The following is a 24,178-nucleotide window of genomic DNA, read 5'->3' on the forward strand; positions in this document are numbered from 1 at the left end:
GAGTGCACACCCAACTGGCTCACTCCTCTAATAAGGGGCATGCATGGTGCGACTGCCACTACGGCGCGTACGCACAGACAGTGTTGTGCCAGATGTTTGGCCCCAGTAAGGGGAATCAAAGTGATCGACTGCTTTCATTAGAGACATTCAGCGCGCTCTAAATATGGAGGCCTGTGACGAGCGGAGAGAGAGACGCCTCCGAGCTTCCCCTTTCCTCTGTCCCAACCCCCTCCCAGTATATGTGCATTCCGCAGCCCCATGCCTGCGCGCCCCAGACCGCAGTTAAGCAGTCCCGTCTGGAGTGCGTGACGGCATGTAACGCTGCCCCGGGCCATGCAACATGCCTGCTCCCACTTAGAACTGAAGGCAAAGAGATCATTAACAGATTTCGGCTCAGAGCGGAGCAGAGGGGGAGCTGGAATCAGATCGCGTCTCAGAGAGAAAGAAGAAACTTGCAGAATATTTTGGATGGAGCTATTATTTTACGTTCACCCTCAAACCATTAAATACCTCTTAACTGATTTCCCCTAGGGCTTGGGATAGGAAATGTTCTTATACACTAAAACCCTTGATAAGGAATGGGATATGCCAAGTAAGTCCAAACTTCCTCACTGTGCAATCCATCAAGTGGTTTTTATATTTTGCTCTGAGTAACAGCCATGTCTCATAGGACTGCGCTTGTGGTCCAATTCAGGAACAATGTCGTTATCAAAATTCCTCGCAAGTTAGAAACACAACTGACACTTGGAGAAAAAATTTTCATTTGCGTTGCTTTAACTACTGAGACACACAACTCACACTGCCTATCTAAATTATATAGGCAGTGTGAAATTTGATGCTGAGCTGCTAATGACTCAGGACCAATGAATAATATGACACATCCCAATATTATAAACCTTTAGATATCAAATTGATGAGGTTTGTTCAAGACTATACACACATTATGATCAGTTTAACATTTACTTATTATCTACAGTATACATACAGAAACCTGCATGTTGTTCTATGCAGATTTGGGAGCATCAAGTCATCAAGTCTTTCTTTTATAACAAGATAAATGCACATGACTGGTTGTCAAAGTTATTTATTAAATGAAATAAAATCTTACAAAAACACATCAAGGAATATAGACAAAACCATATGTGACTGGCATTAAAAAAATAATGGTCAACCCATCTGAAGCCTTCTCATAGCGTAACTGTTACACAACACAGGTAACTTCCATGGTTCCCATAGATTTTTTTTTTGTTTTGAGTGTTGAAATGGTGCGGAAATAAATACAAAAGCAAGGAGGGAAATTTGATGCAAGCGTTGATCTTACAATGTCTTTGGATTTCATCTGGGTCTAACAGATGAAAAAAGGTGTCCAAAAAATTGAGCCATGTGAATTCTGAAAGTGTGTTAATTTGTGAGAAGTAAATAGATTCATTTTCATTCCTTTTCTTCAGTCTTCACAATTCATAAATGATTTTGCTTTAATTCACGACTATCAAAAAACAAATCAATATTTAAGATATTTACAATCATATCAATGATTATCGGGAAGAGCTAAGAAAGATGTTTTCATATTCCACAGAACGCTCCATTTCCACGTCCTGTGCCTGAGCTGGGAACATCACTGGTGCGTAATATATCTTCAATGCAAATAAATACCAAGGCCTTGAGCTACTTAGTGGCTGCAGCAGAACAAAAGAAAAGAAATCAGGACAAGTTTACAAAATCTAGAGTGAGTAGTCTACGCATTAGATGACATCTGCTCTCATAAAGAAAGTAGCAACCACAAGCATCATAGGAACAATTCAGAAGACGTTTCCCTGCATTCTACTATACTGTATCTTTTATGTAGATGTGGTGTAGGTCAGTGTAGATATAATCATTTCAGGTATAGAAAGGTGCAGCTCTGGCCAGGTTTAATTGAACAAGGGTTGATTATGTCAGATCCTGTATTGGTGAATGTTTTTTCTTTGAGGTTTAACAAAAAATGGAGAATGGTGCCCCTTATGCCACTTAGTGGTGGGAGCGATAGGTTGAAAAAATGAGATTCAGTCTGATAATTTTCCCAGATGAGTGGTGATATGCACTGCAGAGATAGCCAATCCACTTACACACATCGCAGAAGATACTTTCAATCAGTTGACTCCATGCCAACTGAAATGGTGATATAAATTGGGGCACAGGAAAGCGTCATAGGAAATGTACATTTTTCATTCTCTTTGTAAAAAGTGTGGAGGACTCCAATAAAGGAATCAGGAACGGTGGCAGCGTTCAAAAGTCACAGAGGTGTTGATGTCAGAGTGCCTCCCGAGTTATTCCAGTGGGAGTTGGGTGTTGTTTCGGCTTCCTCTCTTTAGTCTGTTAGTCTCATAGGTTCGGCCGAGCGGCTCTCAGACCACAGAAACCCCCTGCGTGGGGCAGGTAAGGACGGTTGCCACATCAGGCCTCTCAATGCGGGCCAGCGCAGAGCACAGCAGTCCCAGAGAGGAGCCCTCCTGTTGGGCCCAGTTGGAGAGCAGCGTGTGAGCCGGAGCCTCTCCACGCCCAAACAGGTCCAGCTGTTCAGGCTCGTAGCCCAGCACCCCTCCCAGCTGCCTCCAGCCCCTGCCCCCGCCCTCCTGCAGGAGGCGCTCCACCTCTTCCTGTCTGTGGGGGGCCAGATTGACGTACAGACGACTGTCCTGCTTGCTATCCCTCTTACTACCTGTGGATACACAAAAGATCAGCGGTCAGTCACTGTTTGGCATCATCAAGAAATAGCAAGACATTAGGATCTTTTCAAGACTTCTCAAAAGTCCAGGTTATGCTGATGTCTAGTGTGTAGAGTTGGTTTTAAACATCAGAACAGCTTTCTACCATACCTTTGCTGGGCTGGCTGTCCTGTAGGCTGTGAGAGTCCAGAAAAACACCGCTGTCACTGTGGAGCTTCTCTCCCTCTGGAGATGTTCCCAGCTCAGCCGCTCGGGCCTTGGACAGAGCCTTCTTCTGTTTACATGATGTCCAACTGAGCAGAACAGGGGAAAACACTGTCAGCTAAACTACGAACAGTGAACTGTTTTTCATCCCAGCAAAAAATCAGAAAGGAAGCAAAGTCAGAACAAAGTCTTCGCCAAAGATGTCAATTACACAATAGGGTGTATTCATCTGGACCTCGTCAACACCATGAAGTCAGTTCTAGTCACATAGCTATTGTTTGTATTGAACGAAAAAGAAATTATCTTTCATCCAAACATGATGAAGGAATCAAACCATAACTGTCTAACTGTTTTTCTGTTAAAGTCTGGTGTCATACTAGATTGTGATTTGTGATTTTCAGATCACATGTGTGTAATATTCTTTAATTATTGTTCCCAAATTAAAATTAAATAACTGTCTCATAATTAGTCATGCTTTAGGCCCCCCAAAAGGGCGAGGGGCGTCCCTGGTCACCACTCACCACTTATAAGCGACATAGAGAAGCAGACCCAGCACCACCGCAGCCAGAATAGACACGTAGGCCAGAATGTTGCTGCTGCCGCCCTCTTCCTGCGGAGTTAACCTGGGCGTTCCAGGGGCGGGACTGGTCTTCCCTTCCTCGTCCCCCTCCACGCCCGGCCAGCGAGGAGTTTCACGAGGACCATCAGACTCAGAGGGACGAGACAGGATGTGCAGCTTCTTATCTATTGAGATTGAGAGAGAGAGAGAGGGAGAGAGAGAGAGAGGGAGAGAGAGGTACGTCAGGAACAGTATCAATACATAGGCACAGATGCACATCATGAACATATTTGGACGGCGTAAATTATGGCCAGAAATAATCCCACAGAAGCCTGTGCGCCTGATGTAAGGATCAGTCATCCAGATCCCCTGGGGTTTTGAAACCCGGCCCTGCCCCTGCTTCCAGCCTCATGGCCTGCCTATTTTGGGATCAAACACTCCTGGGTACTGCGCTGACCTCTGCGGGGTCAGGGGGTCGTGACATGCGGCCCCTGCGTGTGTACAGATGACCTTACTCCTGGAGAGCGAGCAGGGCCGTTTGGGAGCGAGCCGACTCGTTGTCGGGGTCGGCAGCCTCCCTCGGCCCTCGGGTTGCGGGGGCAGTTAGCTTAAAGACCTGTCAAGCTCGTACCAATTGGACTACAGCACTTAAGTGGGCTGTTTTCTCACTGCTCATGTTTCCAGGCTTGGAGTGTTGCTGAGTGTTCAGATGAGGTGTGGATGCAGGTGTTGAACACATGTCCTAGCATTCTCCCTCCCGCTCTCCGTCCCCCCTCCTTCTAGCGCTCTCTCCTCTTTTTTAATCTTTCGCTATTGCTGCCTTCCCCTGCATATGGTCTTTACAAAATCCCATGTACACTACCAGTCAAATATTTAGACACACCTGATTGAATGTGCTATGTTTTTCATTATCTTAAAGCCATTTTGATCTAAAGGCTTATGCTTAAATGCTTGACATTTGTTTTTTAGACAAATATAAACAGTGAAGTTGTTGCCTGTGTATGAATTTCTTTCCAAAGCCTTTGCCTCTCCATCAAGGCAAAGGGCGGCTACTTTAAAGAATCTAAAATATAAGATCGTTTTGATTTGTTTAACACTTTTTCGGTCACTTCATAATTGAAGTTGTGTTATTTCATAGTTTTGATGTCTTTACTATTAATCTAAAATGTGGAAAATAGTAAAAAGCTTTTGACTGGTAGAGTATGTTCAATCCTTCAATCCAACCCTCCCTCGTCTTTTTTAATCTGCCCCACTCTCTGTGTACAACTCACCCATGCAGAGAGAGTCGGAGTTGGGCTGGCAGGCTCGGATCTCCACCTCACTGTCGGAGCACTGGGAGCAGATCTGGCAGGGTTTGGTGTGCCTGCGCTCCTCAGAGAAGGTTCCCGGGCCGCAGACTTGGCACTGCGTGTTTCCCTGGGGGTCACATGGCCGGGTAACACCCTCGCCGCGGCTACACACGGAGCAAATGGCGCACAGACCCCCTGAGCTTTCACCCTGCCGCCAAAGGTAGAAGTCTTCGCCGCAGTCGCAGGTCGTGTCCTGGGTGGCAGAGCAGGAGGCCAGCTCAGGGATACCAGCTGGGCAGCGGGCACAGGGAAGGCAGGGGGAGAGGCCTTCAGACGGGGAAAATGTTCCTGGGAAACAGATTACAAAATCAGTGCCGGTGTCTCTCTGAAGATGGCATCCGTGACTCGCTTACAAATATCAGTCTAAATAAAGTCTAAAACCTTCCAGCCTCTTGGAAAGTAAAGTTCAGTGAAAGGCAGATGACAGACATAATGATAAGGCAGGTATAACATACTCTATATCGGTACAGTAACTTCACATTATAATTACTTACCCTTTGGGCATGGCGTGCACTTGGTGTCCTCTTTCCCACATTCTACCTCCACTCCAAAGCCTGCAGGACACAGACTGCAACACTGTCCCGATTCTGTGAACTGGCTGCTGGCACAGGCGTCTCCGAGAGCAACCTATGTAGATGGACACCAACACAGTTAGTCGGTTCAAAAAAACGACGACAACTTTTGCATTCTCTTTTCGGACATAGAAGAAGACTAGAAAACATTTACTGTAAGTTGTAAGTTGGACCATTTTAGGATCAACGTCCTTTATTTTCAATCTACAATTATTAGATCTTCAAATTTAACTCTACTTAAGTTTTTAACACAGTACAGCACACAAGAAAAACGCGAGAGTAGGTTTTGCTTTGTTCAGGAACTTTTCTGCCTTGGACCACATGTGGGAAGGAAATCACACACATCCCACTCCCGTGCCATCGGAGAACGAGGGGAGCGGGTGTACTGAAAATGGCCTTTTTATCTTTTAATCTGCCTCAGTTTTCACCCTGAAAGTGCTCCGAGGCCTTATCTGCAGTGGGTAATGGAGAGCCCAGTTTGAGTTAAGACATGAGGGATAGATCAGACATTCCTAAGGGCTTGTACAGCAGGGTTGGTGCCTAACAGGAGTGGCTGGCTTTAATCAGATGGCTTTAGACCAGTGGAAAGAATAAGACATAAAGGGGTGAAGGAAAACACTCAGAGAAGAGGAGGAAGGAAGAAGTAAAAAGAGCTTCCTCCCTCCCACTCATTCCAAATCAGTGTGAATGACAGTGTGTAACTGTGTCTGCGTACAGTGGGTGTGTGTGTCTGTGTGTGTGTATGTGTGTGTATTCCTTGTCATCAGAAAGAGAGGGGGAGGTAATATAAAGGAGACAGTTCCAGCCCCAGGCGAGGGTGTCAGTTAGCCGGGGCTGCCCAGCATGTGAGTGTCTGTTTGGGTGAGAGGGGCCTTTGAAGTCTCCCAGCCCTGCAGGTGTGTCTATGAAGGTCAGTACGGCGCTCCCTCCCCTTCTCCAGGCTCTAAACAACGGCATCTTAAACATGCACACATTTAAGGGAGATTGGCCGACTGCGCCCGAGGGCTGACAAGAGCAAACAGATGTCTAACAACTAACCTCCTACAAAGGGGAAAAGTAACAGCTAAACAACCCACTGATGTCTCTCTTTGTCTCTGAAGTCTGCCAAGGAATACAGGCAGCGTGTGTGAACCTGCAGAGCCTCCAACAAAAAGCCCACCAGAAACACACACACACACACATACACCACGCCATGCCATGCCCCCAGTCACAAAACAGTGAAATCTTTCCACCATGCTGATACTACAGGGGAAACAGCTTTCAAAGGGGGCTTGCCTCATTCCAACAACAACAGCCAGTTTTACTGCAGCACTTACAGAGGAGCCAGATGATATCTGAACACCCGCCACAGAACCCAGATCAGAGGTATTAGGGTGACGGGGCGGTAGGTTCCAGCAGGCAGTAACCAGTAGGATGCTTGGAGTTGGCAGACTGTGACCGAGCCTGGACCATAATAACCTGGAGCAGAAAGGCATCTGGCTAACTCTGGCTGGCCCGCTCCATATGACAGATGGAGCTCCACCGCTAACACTAGCTAACCTCTTAGCCCTCAATCCATACTTTGATAAATATTTGGTGGCAGCGGGGCTGTTTTTATTTTTATCTCCAGCCAGGCCCTCTGTCATTTCACACAGCCCGGTGTGAGTCTGGGCTGGTCGAGCTCTCCAAGCCGGGTTGGAGGGCCAACTTGCTGGCTTGGCATTTCACCCACTGGGCCCCAATATAAAATTAAATATTTAGTCCATGTCCCACTGGAAAAGAGTGGGAGCAGTGACCCACTCAGGAGCGTAATGACTAAGGGAACAAGGAATGGCACTATACAGTATGTGTGCCATTGAGCAGTTAATGTTTATTGGTGTGTGAAATATTTCAGCATCCAATCATATATTCACTGCATTTAACACTGTAAAGAATTAGGCTGATTTACACTGTATAATTCCAAAGGACATGAAAGTAAACAAGAGTATGAAATCATTTATTAAGTGTTTTTTACACCAAAAGCTCATCATAGTCCCTTACAAAGCACAAATATTTATATTAAAAATAAACAAGTTGTGTTTGTGTGTCATGTACAATTATTTTATTTATTTAACTCAAATTCTACTTAATGAGTTTAGAATCATTATATAGGCTTTACCCTCTAAGTTACAATGTAGGTTAAGTCCAGCTGCTCATTTTATTTGCTGGTGTTCCTGTAGTATCATACATGCTTTGTGTCATAGTTTCAAGCATGCTTATTTTGCTGAGGCACCAAAATCATTAAGAATCACTGCTATTGAGAACAGTGACTCAGATCTTATCTGGTCCCTTCGGGGCGGACAGATAGAGGGACGGGGGCTGCAGTTGCTCCCTCCGTTTAGGTAAGGAGCTGCAATCTAAAGGGATTCCCTAGTGAGAACAGAGGGACCACCAAGTAGCACCGCTTTCAATGGGGCTCTCAACTCTACGGCTGTCACAGTCACTCAGTCATCACACACACACACACGCACACACACACACACACACACACACACACACACACCTCTTTTCAGCCCTCACTGTGCCTGAAGCAATTCCTGTGCCTTTTTGAAGTGAGAGCACTTTTGATATGATGTGTGGGTGTGGGCTGGAGTGAGCAGCAGCCGGCAGTTTCCACAGTAAATCTAGTCTGAGTGATGATAAGCACACAAGGCCAGCAGGACTCTCTCTCTCTGTCTGTGTGCGGACTCTAGGCCCATGTGCCCACAAAAGCTGTAGGTTCCCTAGGCAGAGAGAAAGCTGTCTAACCTGCACATCCCATCTGCACTGATTACTGTCATTAGCATACAGGGAGCATCGCCATTTCTAAAACAGCCACCGCTAATCTTATGTTAGATGATTTTCTTTGCATCTTCCTGAGGGATAAATTAAAAAGGGCATTGATCTTCTTTTTTCAGGCAGGATGTGTGCACTCTACTTTATAATCCTCCCTCCTGTAAATTAAATGAGATAACATGGAGTGATCATTTTTGTGAATCTGCTGATGTTCAGCTGCCTCGTCCAAGAGCAGAGCAGCGGTTAAAAGTTGAAAATGGTCCTGTAGTCTGCCCCCCAAAGAAATCTGCTTTACTGTTAAATGGAAATTCAAATGACTGCGTTACAAAACTACCCCCCACGCTCCACCCCCCATCCCACCACAAACTGGGAGAAAATGATAATTGCTTCGCTCCGGATATCCAGACCCCAGCAATACTTAAAACTATGCCACATTTTTACCAGGAACTGCCGTGAGCAATGAATGTGGCAACATCTACAGTAAACTGGGAGTTGCTAACAGTAACAGTAGGCCAGCTTGAGGAGTACACTCACTTAACAAACTACAATGAACTAAACTAAAACATCCTGCAAGTTATGACAAAACCGTTGTAGTGTGCAAATAATAAGTCATCTTACCAGTATGAGGGTAAGGCTGAAGAAACATGGAAATTGATAGTGAAGTGTTTTGCAAAATACAGGAGAATAGTGCAGCTTATAATTCATTAAGAAAGCGTGGTGATATTATACCCTTTTATATTATACAGATACACATCTTTTTTAGGGCTGAAGTTTATCTAAATGCTTTGATCTAGTAGAAGAGGTTTGACTCATGAGAGCGTGTCCAGACAGGACTACAAGCCCCATGGGCTTTTGAGGGAGATGAGTGTCAAATTGTTGTCTGCAACTGTGGAGGCAGGGGCTTCTTTTCACACTTAGCTTCACTTAATAATATGCTATCAAACGCTTTTGAAACTACAATGTGGCCATCAAAGACATTAGTTATTACTGCATAGGTGTATAATCTATGTTAATTGTGTCTCCCTGTGTTTTAGGTTTGTCTTCTCTGATGTTCTTTTGTTTTTCACCTCACACTTAGCCACTCCACATGGTTGCGGTATAAAATTAACTTGATTGTATTGATGGAAAAATGTAAACTAATTACACAATTACCTGCCTTTCCTTGTTAATACATGAAATAACTACAAGCTGAAAGGATATTTTCAGGATGTTTTGACAGCATGGAGGTCTACAACAGCCCATGTGTCTGATCTGGGTAGGTGTAAGTAGGCCACAGTCTAAGATATGTCTTTGAGCAGCAATTTCAAACAGTTTCGTATGCTACAAAATAAATGATGGTCTTGTCTTGTTTAATAGAGCCACTACAACTTGCCTTTTCTCTACAGCAGTGGTTCTTAAACTGGGGCCCAGGGACCCCCAGGGGCCCTTTAGGGAGATTCCAGGAATGAGGATTACTTTGATTTCACTCTTATTTCAGTCAGGAGAGAATGTAAAATAAAGACTTTTCTGATGAGGGGTTTCACTTCCTCCACTGATAATTGAGATAATTACAAAAAAGTCTTAAACTTGAAGTGTATTTTTTACTGTAAGAAGGTGTACTAACTAAACAATTAGTTTACTTTTAAGTGTACTATTTTATTACTTGCTGGGACTACTTGGCCCAGATTTGTGTTTATAAAAGTGTACTCCTACTTATAGTTTATATCTGTATACTTTTAGTATAGGCTACTTGAGGTTCTCATACAAATAGGCTACTAAAAGTGTACTAAGGTATATTTGAACTTCTTTTGACTTAACTGGACCACTTGTAAGTTTATTAAAGTATAATTAATAACTAGAATTATATAATTCTAGTATAATAAGTAAGTATACTATTCCCAAGTGTTCCTTTTGCAAGTAAAACAAAAGTAAAATAACAGTAGACCCTGATTTTCAGCCAATTGCGTGGCTACAATGGCGTGTACTGTGATCAGAATTTGAAATATGTGAAATAAGAAATAGAGAAAACGTGTGTATGTTAGTAATGCAGTAACTCAGTGATGCTTACTTTTAACAGAAGAAGTGTGCAGATCATAAACGGACTCATGTCTTCAGTCTCCCAAATCCTCCTTGACTTCGAGCGGTCAGGTCTTGGTTCGTGCAGTGCGCTTCCAGTACGTACAGGGGCTATTTTCCTCTACACCCCCAAAAAAGTAAATCGCATAGAAAGGCCTCTTCAAAACTTCCAGTCCATGGAGAGAAATCAGCGTAATCTACACAACTCGGACCAAAAAAAAAAAAAAAAAAAAAAACTTGTCGGAGAATGTGCTGGTTCTGCTGACGGGACGGTTCAGTCTAGTCCAATAAATCTTCTTTTTTTTACTCTGAAGAAAGTAGCTTTCCTACAATCCGCGAGTTTTTCCCAGTAACGGCTCACGCATCTGCTTCTTTCGTGCATTCCCTACTGATCTAAGTGAACAAAAAGTTTCTTCTGCCTCAGCTTGCAGGATGCACGCCTCCTCCCTCCGCAGCTTTGAAACAGATGAGCCCAAGTAGCTCCGAGGTCCTGCGAGCTCTCCTGGGCCTTTTCTCCTCCCACCTCCTCTGCCTTTCAAGTGGCTTTATGATTGGCTGCATCCCTGCGACGTGCTGGTATTGGTAACAATAATAAGACACAGAACTGTGCCTCGATACATTGTAGTAAATAAACTGTGACATTTTATTACTTGGTCGAATGGTTGGCATTTATGTCACCCCGTAGTCTAAATATAATAATGGCGACAGACTAGCTGGTACCACATATCCCCGGGGATAAATAAAGTATCACATGTCTGAAATACATAGAGGTGATATTGTGTTAATTAACTGCAAATATGGCATTTGTAATGAAAAGCTGTTATCCAATACTAACTGGTATGTGGTCTGTTGTATTGCAGTGGTTCCCAAAGCGGGGTCCTGGGACCTCCAGGGGTTCTTCAGGGGGTTCTAGGGGTCCCCATGTAAAATTAGGAATAGTTTAATTTCTCTATAATTTAATTCACTAGAAATTACCCCAGTTAGAGAATGTATAAGAAGTGGCTTTTGTAATCATAGTTCTGTGTATAATAATAAATGTAGTGATGTCTAACAACATAGTGATGACAGTTTCCCTGCATCACTATTATTATACATATTTCAATACTGAATCAACAAGAACAAAAGTTTTTTGGGTTTTTTTAATATGGGGGTCCATGGGATAAAATGGGGGTCCAAGATTCTAATGTGTGTCTATTTGGGGGTCTGTGACATGAAAACCTTTGACGACCCCTGATACAACACATACAGGGCCACACTAAACACAACTGTGATCAGCTGTTATCAGAGAGAAAAGACGCGACGTGAATCAGAGGAGATGCTCTTGGAGTTCATGTTTGATCTCAGCAATTCAAAAGATTAGAAAACCAACACAGGGTGAATTACACACCTTGTAAATTCTAGAGAATGCATCACAGGGGGTCTGGAGACTTCAGAGGAAAACAAATGGAGAGATCTCTCAGACACAATACTACTTGCACTTCAAAGACTACTGAGAGATGAGAGGAGACAGAAAGGACAGTCTAAGACAGAGCCTGTTCTGGCTCTGATAAACTCTATGTTGCCATGCTGCAGTCACACAATGAGATCTTTCTCTTTCTGTCTCTCTCTCTCTCTCTCTCTCTCTCTTATACACACACAACAGCACGGTCTATTTGATGATGATGATGATGTCAATTTTCCTCAGTTTTGTTAAAAAAAATACATTATAAGGATTAATTGTCATTTGCTGGAACAAATGGCTATGGCATAATCAAACAAATGATAAAAGTTCAGTTGCAGCCAGACCCTAAACAGTTCCCTTCACACAAAGTGTCTTCTTTACTTGTCAACACCTGAAGGAACAATACAGACTCTTTAACTGTGGACATTACATCCAGCGGCTCCTCATACAGGGGTGAGAACTAGCAGCGCAGAGTAAGGCAACCATAAAAAAAAAACATGATCTTCTCATCCTCGGGCCAAGGAGAAATGGGGAAAGAGGACCAGAGGGGGGAAGGGGGAGGGCTGGGGTCATTGAAGGAGGACTGTTTGCGGGTTGTTGTGGTTCTTGGCAGGAACAACTCGGACAACACAGAAATTGCGGGAATTCCCGATAGCCGTCCCCTCCCATCAGCCCCGTTCGCCTGCCCTGGGGTCCGGAGAGGTCAGAGGGAGATGCCGGCAATAACCGAGAGCGAGGTGTCAACCCCTCCCACCATTGTCAGCGGGGCCACATCAGAGGCAGAGCAGTTACTGTATCCCTCTCTCCCCCCCCCCCCCACCCCCCCACCCCTCCTGCTCCACTTCCCTTATTCTGGCTTGTATTGACTGGGGGTCTACAGGCCGGTTTTATCACCCCCACCTCCCCCGGCCCTTTCCTCCATGACACAGTGAATTGTACCCCTGGAGGTGTTTATGGGGAGGCTGACAGGATGTTCGGCCCACCAGGAGATCAAAGTCTCCTCTTTAAGTAAATGCGCCGTTGCTCACTGTGACCTTTTCAACTCTAATAGGGTTAACATCACAGACACATGCAAGCCCGGGATTACAGTAGAGGAGCTGGATCTGTGTTGTGGCAGCGTATCAGTTTCCTTCCCACTGCGGTTCACAGGCGAATCAGAGCTCATTTTTCAATAATGGGCAATCATCCTCAGGATATGGGTTGTGGTTCATGGAAAAGAGGGGTCGCTGATTCGAAGCCTGCGGAGTCCGCGTCACAATTTTGGCCTTATTAGGGCAATTTCAATGAAGTGTCTGAAGAGCCTTCTCAGAGCACTAACATTATGAATGCAACTGCACACTTTGTTCAAAAGACAGACAGACAGATACACAGGCAGATAAGTGGACAGATAGAGAGATAGACAGACATACCGGCAAACAAATGAATGGTATCACATGACTCTCATTGTCATGGTTAAGTTACAAAGAATGCAGGCTGCTTGATTTTTAAAAAGCAAGTGTATTTTCAAACACCTTCAAAGAACAATAGAAATGCTAAATGCTAGTGGTTAAAAAGAGGTGGAACAGGTCCAAATTCAAGGCAGTGCTGGCCTTAACTTAAGGCTTCTGTAGGATTAAGAAGGGTCTAAATGAGGACACTTGACAGTTTATATCAGTATATATACAGCATGTATACAACAGAAGTTACCTAGTCTGTGGTAAAGGACTGAGCTGTGTGATATCCAGAGGGAAAGGCCTGCGTTATGAGCTCCACTGACGAGATCAAAGGCTCTGAGCGTTGCTGCATAGTTCAGTGACATATTACATTCATAACATTTAGAGCAAACCAAGACAGTGTTACATAAACAGATATCAGTATGCAAATGAGCAAACCGAGTCATTTGTATATCAAATATGTACTTGAACAGCTGCTTATGCAAACAGTCTTTTACATGTATGCACACTGTCTCAGACACACCCGCTTAATAAGACAGTTACAGTCAGATGATTTGAATAACGTGATTTTATAGAACCCAAATGGGTGTGTGACTTTTCCAGGGTGCACAGCAAATAAATGGTAAGTAATCAACGTTTTAACTGTTGTTTTTATGCATGTTTTCTACTTAAAGTTATCCTAAGCATCACTTACAAAGACTTGGTAGTTTGTATGTGTGCACCATTTTGTTGCTATTGCATTTGCCCAAACAGTTCCCTTTGTGTCTCTCCCATCATGACAGTGCATAACAACTAACTTGCTCCAACCACAGCAGAGGAGCTGGCAGGAAGTAAATTCCTCCGCTCACTCAGAGACTTTCTGCTCATGTGTTTCACAGTCATCGTCTCCTCAAACGTTTTCAGTGCTTCAGAAATAATACGATACAAGTACAGGCAAGTATGTGCATCCAACCAACAGCTTACTCAGTTAATTAACAACATACAGGCAAGACAACATCTTATCTCAACCACATCTGAGTTATAGTACAATACGGTGTTAAAACCAGATCACCAGCAACACATCTGATAAACAGTGATCTTAAACAGAGCTGGTGCAAGGGAACAAATAGATGACTGGAATTCAGTGTTTGTACATGGCTCAAGATACAAGCAAAAGGCACTTTTCAGATCAAATAAAACAGGGATATAGTAATATGGTGAGTAGAGTAGTAACAAAACTATTATAGAAGCAACTATGTATTTGTAAAACGATGGCCTTTTCTCCATTCTTTAAGGCAATAGAAGGCTTCTCTCGAGTTTCACTGCATCCAAGCTCCACAATCATGTGATAAAAAGTGAATGTATTTCACATACTTGACCATTAAAGCAATTATTGCTTTAATTGTAACAGTTTAACATTGCTTAGGGTCTAAGGAATGCAGAAATATACACTGTTTTCTGGTGCAAGGATCTCCCTGGGTACTGACCACGGATCAGCAAATCCTGATTTTAACCACTAATGATAATAACACAGCGCTGGTTCACTAGTAGTGAACAATTAAACCCTGTGTCTTCCACTCATACATGTACACAGACAGAGCCAACCCTCTTGTGGTATTCACCAGTATTGCAATATGGAAATCTCGAGCAACATTTAGTTTTCAAGTTTCAAGGAGTTTTAAAAAGGTGCCATTGCCAAACAGCGGCTTTGGAACAATCAACCGACAGGAAAGGCAGGCTGTTCCTCTGATAAGGAAGGAGTCAGGAATAGGGAGCATGGGAGTTCACAGCATTACTCTCTCTGAGTCTGTGCTGTGTCTGAGGCTGTGGCTGCACCAGAGTGAGTCAACGCCCCTGAAATGTGACTCACTCCATATATTGTCACACAGCAGTTCACAACCATAAAGACTGAACTCTTCTCCATCCACAAAACAAGGCCACTCTTTGGAATGATGCTGATTAAAAACAGAGTACAAAACTGTTACTGAAAAATGCATTAAAATATTGAATCCCTTAAGAAGAAAAAAAAGTGCTCAGTGTATAGTTGCTCTCTCAGAGAGATCGGTGGCTGAGAATGATTTCCCAGCTTGTTGAGGAGGCTGAAGGCCTTGTTGAGTCTAGCGAGCATCTTGGCGGTGCCATCTTTCTGCAACCTACAGAGTCCTTGGATTCTTCCACCATTGCAGTATATAGGTCCATCTCATTTGCCAGCGTTCTCAGTGGGATTGTACTCGGTTTCACCTGCGGACACCTGGGAGATGCGACGTGTGGAGCGCCACAGGCGGCGGGAGAACTGTCCTGAGCGCACCTGAGACGAGGAGGAAAAACATGTTGAACTTCACTTCTGAGACACTAACACTGAGGAAAGATGTCGGACTAAAGAGCCATAATTATAATCTGAATAAACTTGTTGTCAACAAGTAGTTAGCACATGATTACACCCCACCCCACCCCCACATCTCCCACTCACTCGATGCCCCAGTTCTCACCTCCTCTGGCTTCCCTGCCCCCACCACAATTAGCTTCCCATCCTCTAGGCCCACCAGGATGTGGCTGCACTCTTTGGTCACAGACACACTCCTCACAGGCACCTTCAAGGCCAGAGGCGCTACCACAGCATCCAGGCTGTCAAACAAAGGAACAGTTCAAACAACATTTAGAGCCCAGGCCTCACTTCCAGACTTTAAGGTTTGTATCAACTCATGATATCACTCCATATTCAACTTGGGAAACGTTATAATGAACTCCAAACTATGTCCTGGGTTCCTTTACCTGCATAAATCTCGTATGTGGAGGTTGCCCTGTAAGGTGCCCACGATGATGTAATCAGACACCAGGTGCAGCGCAGTCACCTGCTCCTCCATGGTGAAGGAGGACAGCAGACAGCCGTTCACTGAGTAAACATGGAGGGAGTACTTGCCCTGTATGATTAAACAGAAAGTGTATAATGAGTGGTATAAGCAGGCTGAGAAACTTGTTACCTCCGCCAAGGAGGTTATGTTTTCAGTGCCGTTTGTTTGTTTGTTTGTTTGTCTGTTAGCAGGATTACACAAAAACTACTGGCCCGATTTTCATGAAACTTCGTGGAAGGGTGTAGCATGGGCCAAGGAAGAACCCATTAAATTTTGGAGCGGATCCAGATCCGACTCACGAACAAGCAATAATAGCACGAACCTTGGCGGAGGTCTGCGCTCTCCGAGTGCCCTTCTAGTTTGAGTATGTGTTTGTCTGTGTTTGTATATGCACTGCATATGCATGCATGCTCTGTACCTTCCCAGTGGAGCGTCCCTCCAGAGACGTCTGTGCCACGATGTGTCCCTCCATGCCCACCTGGAGCTCAGAGACGTGGGCCGGCACACAGCTCTCATCAGGAGGCCGCAACGTTCGCAGGAACTGGCCTCGGCGCACACTGTGCACGATCACAGTGCCGTCCTGACACACAGTAAACAGCAAGTAAGGGTCAGTCAGGGTGCGATCACAACTACAGTTTGTTTTCTTTGTTTCCAACCATACTGGAGAAGTTTACTTTGTTGTGTTTTTGTATTTGGTTTGTTTAGGTTCACACTGTCCAATTACAAGCGAACCAGGGCTTGTAAATAAAAGTCACATGGACTCGCAACTAGATTGTTTATTGGAGGTTTGGTCCTGTGAACAGATTTTGGCAGCAAGGGGAGTAAAAAACAAATCCAATTCCAGTCCCTGTAACTTTAGCTAGGCATGATGGACTTTTCTGTGCCGCTTGACGTAATTGACCTTCTGTGGTGTTCATACCAGGTAGGAACACATGAAAAAATAGCTGAATATGAGCACCAGTCAAGACTGTGGTTTGCCCTCGATTCATTTTGTTATGCCAGGGTTTCCAAGCATAAGGAACCGCTGGCTATCAGATGTCGACCTCTGTCTCCTTATGCCCATAAAACTGCACATTTTGGGGTCGTGTCCTGTGGTTGGTACGGATTACATTCTCACTTCTAACAAACCACACCGCAGTTAGTTTGGAAGACGACCCAGACCCGTGTCTTTAAACGTCTCAGTGCGGTTATTTGGTGCGCACCCAAGTGGGAATGACATTGTTCTCAGCTGCCCAAACAAACCAAATTCAGGGAGTAAACACTCCAGAGTTCAAATTAACCACTCCGAACACATGCTTGGTGTGAACGCACCCCAAGCGTAAAAAAGTACTTTTGACAGATAATAGCTTTCATCTATCAATCCTCTATCAATCATTATTATACGACTTGCCAGATGAACAAGTGTTTTTTTAGCCAGCTTATTAATGCGTTTACAGAGTAATAACTCTTCTGGCGTCTGTCCTCTCACCTTTGACCCTGAGATAGCCATGTCCAGTTCAGTGCTGATGGCCACACAGGTGACCTCCTGGTCGTGTCCACAGAGAACCTGCACTGGCCGAGGAGACAGGCCGCTGGAGAAGCCGCCCTGAAAGACAGAAAGGAGATTCCATATGTGTGGAGCTTCCACTTTTAGCCTGCCAGCCCATAAATATGTATACATGTACAACCGTGTAAATGAGCTTAAAGTCCCCATGAAATTAACTCCCATTACCTTTCCTTCCTGGAAAACAGTGTATCTTTACTGGTGACCTCATGCTGCACCAGGAGGAGTAAATATAAATTCCAACCAATAAAATCATCGCAGATTTTTGAACAATTTCGCCCCTCCATCCCTCCCATCAAATAAAACTACCTTTCTCTCCCTAACTGATATCCCATTGCTTTACACTTTTGAATGATCCCTCACTGCGTTATGCCCCGCCCCATTATCCTGTTTCAACAGGGAATACATCAAATCGAGGAAGTAAAGGTGCCGTTTCATGGGATCTTTAAACACAGACAGAGTAATATGATGATATTTACCTGCTGTAGAACCTGCCACACTATACAGGATGTGTCCCTTGAACCGGAGATGAGGTAGATGCCACAGAGATCCAGAGCCAAGCAAGTGACAACATCTTCGTATAACACACAGAAATAAATAAGATATAAAAATTTAACGACAACAACAAAGAGTCACAAACAATTGTCAGCATTATGACTTAGACATTCATCAGCTATGACTATAAGAGCTCACCGATGTGCCGGCAGATCCTGCCCACCAGCTTGCCCTTGCCCAGTTGGGTGACACGCAGGCTGCAGTCCCAGTGGCCTCCGCTGAACAGCAGACGGCCGTCGTTGGACACCACCAGCACCTGGGCACCGATCTCCACGCCGGGCGAGAAGGGCCCACTCAGGAAACGCTGCGTTCTGCACCGCACAGCGGGGTTGGACGGATCAAAGGAAGTTTGAAACAAGAGGTGAGAGCGAGCTGCGGCAAAACATGGAGGAGATTTATAATCGCCACATTAAACTGTCACGGCATTTGTGAATTACAAGCCGTGTGAAACCCAATGTTCAAATGGTTCTCATCCTGATTTATTCAGTGTTTATACGATCCATGTTCATGGTACGTTTAATTTAAAGTCCATTAAACCACTCACAGATTTTTTAATTAATTAAATACAGCTTTGAAGTCTCACAAAAAAACAAGACTTGCTAGAGAGATATTTTGCTTCCATGCAACTGTCAAAAGAATTTTATGCAAACTTTTGTAATGTTGCAATAAGTCAAATGTGAATTAGGATCCGAATCCATCAGCTGGGTTGAGAATTCCCGAATGTACATAAAACACATTCACAAGAAAAATGTGAAGAGACAAATTGATTAGTATTGAGCAAGTAGTTTCTGTTCTTTAGTGTCAGCTAATATCTGTCATATTTCATGCTTTCAACCAAAGACATAAACAAAGAAACACACATGGCAATATTCTGCTGTACCAACTAATGGCCATGCAACCACAATAGGGACCTTATACATGAGAGCGACAGTGGTTACGACATCTGTGGGAGGTTGTGGTGGACGGATATTTTGCAGACAGTATACCACAATGTCCAAAGTCATGTTTGACATTCATCAGCCCGATCATGCCAAGCCTGCATCATTATTTATTCAACAATTTGTTTCCATTGCTATTTAGCACATAGTTTCTTAATCTACAAAAAACTGTGTTCTCTTTAACATGGGGTTCACTTATATGGAAAGCTCTCTGAAGGCACTCACTTGAGATTGGTCACAGTGGGATCCTTAGTGAAGGTGAAGTAGTTGGCAATGCTTTTGTCATATGGCAGCCAGCTGTGTGTCCCTATCAAACCGTTTGCACTCACAGTCACCTGGAGAGAAACAGCAGCGTAAGTATGTGTATGAAAAGAAACTCTCAGCTATTCAAGCTGAATCACTTTATTGTTTTGATGTTGTGCTGAGTATCCCAACTGGACCATACCAGTATATCTGAGCCCTGGATGATGAAGGAGCGAGTCTGGTTCTTAGGTACCACTGCCTGGACCAGAGGAAGGCCATCACTCACCACCTGAGACATGACAAGCACACGCAAACATGAACAATTATGAATTTAGAGGGTTGGTGGGGAAATGACAATACAATATAGTTCGACTGGACTTGAAAGCACTACCTCCACAAATGAACGTAGTTTATCAAGCTGCTCAAAGATATTGGGGGGCAGAGTGTCCAAGCGGGCCTGCCGCCTAACTGCGTTCTCAGCTGACATACGAGGAGGGTGAGGCTCCTGTTAGGAAATGAGAACAGGCCCCAAAACTGTCATTCACATCTGAAGTCAAAACAGAACTCTACAGAAAGCGATGAGCTACACGCAGTAAGCTTCACAAATGCCTCTATCAAACAAAATAGAGGTGGATGGTAGGAATTTATGAAACTCTGGTTAGCCACAAATCAGGCAGAAATACACAAATAATCAAAGCCTGGAGTATTGGAGCTGTGAATTAGTCCAATGGGAGTCAAACCTTCAGTAGCTGACAAGGGGTCTGGCCAAAGTTACTGATGATGCCTTCCAGGGCCTTGCGCTCCGTCTCATTGGCTATGGCATCCAGATCTACTGCACCTACAGAAGGGCCAAACAAGAACCAAGAGAGAAGAGAGAGTCTGATATAAGAACACAGAAAAACACAGCCAGAAACCTGATACTGGACTTGAGGAGCTGAAGAGAAGACAATTGAATGAATCTTGTTCACAAGTTTGTGGGTTCCTTCCTACACTCATGAGAAACAGTGTTCACTCTGTGTCTTACCCTCGTAAGTACAGTAGTAGAAGACATTGAGGGCTTCCACTGCTTCTTCACCTCTCTGCTTGTAGCCAAAGATCAGGTCAATCCACTCATGGAGGCGACTGGACACATGCTCACACTCCTAAGGAAACGTACAATGACAAACCTGCTGTCAGCGTGGATAGTTTTTGTCATTGTATATTAACAACACAAGACAAATGCATTTGTATATAGCTTTAAGTAAAGTGAGCATGATTCACAGCTTTGTGTGTTTGCACTGTCTCACCAGAGCTTTCCTATGCTTCCTGATGAAGTCTTCTCTCGATGTGGCCCAGCGAGGCAGCAGAACATCCGTCACCGAGTCCTGAGACATCTGCAGGCAGCCCAGGTCAAAGCCTGCAACAAGCATACAGCAAACAAGCATTAGATCACAAATATATAAACACGGTATCACCCATTCCTCTCAGGGCTAAAACAAATCAGATGAATTTGCTTTCCAACAGCCAGTTTTCCCCCTGATAGCTTTTTAAGTAGGCTTCCTCACCGTTCATGTTCTGCAGGAACTCTGGGAAGTAGAAGAACTCTGGGATGAGCTCTTTGACGTCGGCGGGGCTCTCCATGCGAGCCAGCCAGGCTGCTGCCACCGAGTGGAACTGCCTGTCTGCACAGTCAAACCTAAACAAAGACACGGGTGGCAGTATGAAGCCAAAAGAGAATACCAACAAACTCAGTGAAATTTCTTGCACCAGTCACCATACCCACCTGCCGCTCTGCAGCTGGATGTGCAGGGTGGTGAACGGCTCCATGCGGATCATGTAGTGCATGACTCCCGCTGCATTAGAGTAGTGTGTGCCGTAGTGGAACTTGTCGATGGTGCCTGTCGGATCTTCAAAGCTCTCATACCTAGCGATCGAGAGGAAAAAAAATGCTTAAAAAGTACACGCTACACAAAGAATAATACTAACACCACATTACGGTAAATATGAAGTGTAATTTTCTCACCATTACCAGAACTGGTGAGTACCACTTACTTCTCTCTGACATTCTGTGCGTGGCGGGGGTTGACCACACCGATGGGTTTGGACAAGTCTCTGAACACCGCTGGGTCCTCAAGATCCAGAACTGGAGAGGAGTAGTCACACAGAATCCAGGGGAACTGGAGAGAGACAGACACAACAGCGACATGAAGCCTCCTCATACTGTAAGACCATCATACACAGTGGGCATAAAAGCTGGAGCGGCACTTGTCTTTTTCATTCATACTGCTGATGATAATGGGAGTAGCACACACTCACCACAGGGTACTGGGACAGGTCGTTGTACGTGCGTCCAGCGATGGTGTTCAGTTGCATCAGATACTCAAAATTGGAGATTTCTCTGCATACCCATTTCTGTTGAAAACATCAACATTAGACTGGTCTTAAATACTTTTTAAGTCCATTCAAACAATAATTTCTCAGCTGCGTAGAGTGGACTGAATAAAGCACCTGTGTGAGCCCAGATGCCTTCAGTAGCTCTTGGGGGGAGCGGGAGCCAAAGTAGAAGAGGTTGGGAGGCCGCAGCCCCAGGATCCTGGAATACACCTTGTTCCGCACCTAGGAAGTCAGACATAAGAAAATGAGTTCTTAAAAGAGGACTTTTGTATCGCACCACACCATCATTTCCACAACATCTATTTCATTCTAGTAAAGCAAGCAGAAATACTTCAATTATAGCTGGATTTGAGCATCACCTTCTTCCTGAAGTTGATGAAGTAGTGAGCCTGGTCTATGAAGAAGAGCTCCAGAGCCGAGCGCCGCAGGTTGTAGCGCCTCAAATGGACTTCTCTTAGCTGGGACAGAGGTCTCTTGAAATCAAACCCTATTCCTGAAGGGACAGATATTATTCACTACTGATAGAACCATTTCAAATACATTAAATCAGAACTTCCTCACAGTGTATGTTCATAATCAGATGTGTTCCCTACCTTCCTCTGTCTCCTCTTTCTCACTGCTGCCGTCATAGAAGTAAAGGTGGTGTGTTGTAACCTCCAGACGACCAGGAACGACGGCCACGATGGTGATGAGCTCACAGTCCTCTGACAGAACCAGCTTTTCCCTCTGACTCTCATCCTCTCCCTCCGCCCTAAAGTCAAAGAAAAATAATGCCTGGATCAGGAATCCTTTCAATTTATCGGCACAATCTATTTACAAATATCAGGCCTCCCACACTCACTTGGACTCACAAATTCAAGGACTTTTCAAAGGACTCAGAATTGGTGTGTTTTGGAGTGAGACATGACATTGGTCAAGACATCATAGACATCATAGAGGCCTCATTCATTCATTCATTCATTCATTTTAAAACTGGTGCTATATCAAAACTAATGCGCATCATCGGGGTTTCCTCAGGATGAGAAGTGTTGATCCTAGAGAGAGGTCCAGAGAGCTATGACATGTTGAGGAAATTGGATGCTTATTATATTTTTCTCAAATCCCAAAACTTTAAAAGATGTTCAAGGCCTGTGGGAGCCCCTGAAATATGTTGTAATCATCAGAATCTGGCACAAATGTTATGGGAATTGGCAAAGGATGAGAGAGAGACTCACTTGTTATCCAAAAAGACGAGGTCTTCCTCTCCTAACTGATCATCCTCCATGTCACTCACTTTCGCTTCCTTGGCCACAGCCAATGGGAGCGGTTCAGAGCTACGAGGGCTGTCAGCTCCTGTGGTTGGAAAGAGCACAAGAAGCAATGAAAACATCCTCAGTTGGACATATGCACCGTTACACCTTGCTTGTTCATGTATTCAGACGTAGTGACATACCCATGTTGTCCCTGAAGGCGCTGGCCTCACTGTGCGTGTCATAGTTGTAGTTGGGCACAAGTTTGAGACGCATCTTTGAATAGGTCTCAGCATTGGACAATTTCCACTTCACCTCTGGCTGAACCCTGAAGTCAAAAATCAATGGGAACAATTACAATCCAGCATGTCCTGGGCAGCAAGGTACAGCAACAGAGAGGAAGAACAGGCACAACACAGTGTTCTGTTTCATACAGCAGGGAATCAAATCCCAAAATCCATATATAGAAAAAGAGATCGGGTGTGTGCAGAACCCTCTTTCTTTATATGCGTATCATACCATAACTTCACACAAATTGTTGCTATGTATTTACTGATACTATAGATTTTTTTCTAGGGTAAAAAGAAAAATCGATCTTGGAAGCCACTGGCGATTCACAATTTCCACTCAAATGCAGTGAAGTGTGAATTCTTGTCTCGTGAGAATTAAAAAACATGCTGGTTGAGGGCCGGAGGCTTTCATACCTTTCTGCCCAAGCTCCTCTCTCACTGGTCAGAAGCCTGCGGAGGGATTTCCAGTGGTGCCACACCACCCCCTGCTGGCTGGAGCTCTGCTTCTGCCAGCTGAGGTACCTGTTGTTCTCACTGCGCACTCGCTTCAGAAAGGGGTCCACTATCACTTCCTGCTTTCACACACACACACACACACACACACACCATCAGATGAGTAATCTGAAAAGTTAACATTGCACGTTAACATTTATGCCATATAGTTTGTAGTGTATGGAGCCTGAAAGTTCCCATAACCTGAAACTTGTTTTTGCTGTCTGATCTGTCTTTGTCCCGTCTAAACGCTGTGCTCATCAGGTCATCAAAGCAGGAATTCCAGAAATTGGACATGATGTCATGGCTCCTCCCAAACATGTCCAGCTCATATTGCTCCATGGTAGGCTGAACCTAAACACAGAGTCACACTATATGTTAGATGTCTGAAACAGAGCAATTCTCAATGTACTAAATGAGAAACAGGAATGGAGAGTACAGCACACACAGAGTACTTTGAGTTTCTGTTATCTAATGGACTTGTTTGGTCTTGTTTGACTTCTTTGTTTTAAGTGATACAACTGCCACAGTTTTTTCATTATTTCTTTGTTCTTGCTGTCTTATTATTTTATA

At 44.3% G+C, this 24,178-nt stretch overlaps 2 protein-coding genes across 5 annotated transcripts in view; both read right to left on the minus strand.

The window, feature by feature from the left end:
* Positions 1-1,074: 1,074 nt before the first annotated feature.
* On the minus strand, positions 1,075-10,680 carry nradd (neurotrophin receptor associated death domain). The gene is made up of 6 exons (XM_071915896.2): positions 10,230-10,680; positions 5,312-5,444; positions 4,740-5,105; positions 3,431-3,653; positions 2,856-2,998; positions 1,075-2,698 (listed from the first exon to the last, which is right to left on the minus strand). Exons 1-6 carry the CDS (start codon positions 10,266-10,268, stop codon positions 2,385-2,387), a joined length of 1,218 nt encoding a protein of 405 aa, XP_071771997.1. The 5' UTR covers positions 10,269-10,680; the 3' UTR covers positions 1,075-2,384.
* Positions 10,681-13,155: 2,475 nt separating this feature from the next.
* nbeal2 (neurobeachin-like 2) overlaps positions 13,156-24,178 on the minus strand; it is a 38,097-nt gene continuing 27,074 nt past the window's right edge. For all 4 annotated transcript variants that reach the window (XM_071915889.2, XM_071915887.2, XM_071915886.2 and 1 more), the window contains 24 exons: positions 23,810-23,959; positions 23,528-23,685; positions 23,027-23,151; positions 22,809-22,926; positions 22,188-22,345; positions 21,954-22,087; positions 21,709-21,816; positions 21,517-21,612; positions 21,253-21,377; positions 20,984-21,124; positions 20,766-20,896; positions 20,508-20,617; positions 20,246-20,363; positions 19,962-20,059; positions 19,613-19,726; positions 19,424-19,510; positions 19,204-19,313; positions 18,179-18,351; positions 17,965-18,059; positions 17,411-17,527; positions 16,361-16,522; positions 15,863-16,011; positions 15,580-15,715; positions 13,156-15,398 (listed from right to left, as the gene is read on the minus strand). In XM_071915889.2, the coding sequence (XP_071771990.2) occupies positions 15,291-15,398; positions 15,580-15,715; positions 15,863-16,011; positions 16,361-16,522; positions 17,411-17,527; positions 17,965-18,059; positions 18,179-18,351; positions 19,204-19,313; positions 19,424-19,510; positions 19,613-19,726; positions 19,962-20,059; positions 20,246-20,363; positions 20,508-20,617; positions 20,766-20,896; positions 20,984-21,124; positions 21,253-21,377; positions 21,517-21,612; positions 21,709-21,816; positions 21,954-22,087; positions 22,188-22,345; positions 22,809-22,926; positions 23,027-23,151; positions 23,528-23,685; positions 23,810-23,959 (3,021 nt within the window). In that variant the 3' untranslated portion in view covers positions 13,156-15,290. The remainder of the gene's footprint in view (positions 15,399-15,579; positions 15,716-15,862; positions 16,012-16,360; positions 16,523-17,410; positions 17,528-17,964; positions 18,060-18,178; positions 18,352-19,203; positions 19,314-19,423; positions 19,511-19,612; positions 19,727-19,961; positions 20,060-20,245; positions 20,364-20,507; positions 20,618-20,765; positions 20,897-20,983; positions 21,125-21,252; positions 21,378-21,516; positions 21,613-21,708; positions 21,817-21,953; positions 22,088-22,187; positions 22,346-22,808; positions 22,927-23,026; positions 23,152-23,527; positions 23,686-23,809; positions 23,960-24,178) is intronic.

Source organism: Centroberyx gerrardi, chromosome 12 (assembly GCF_048128805.1).
Source record: "Centroberyx gerrardi isolate f3 chromosome 12, fCenGer3.hap1.cur.20231027, whole genome shotgun sequence".
NCBI lineage: Eukaryota > Metazoa > Chordata > Actinopteri > Beryciformes > Berycidae > Centroberyx > Centroberyx gerrardi.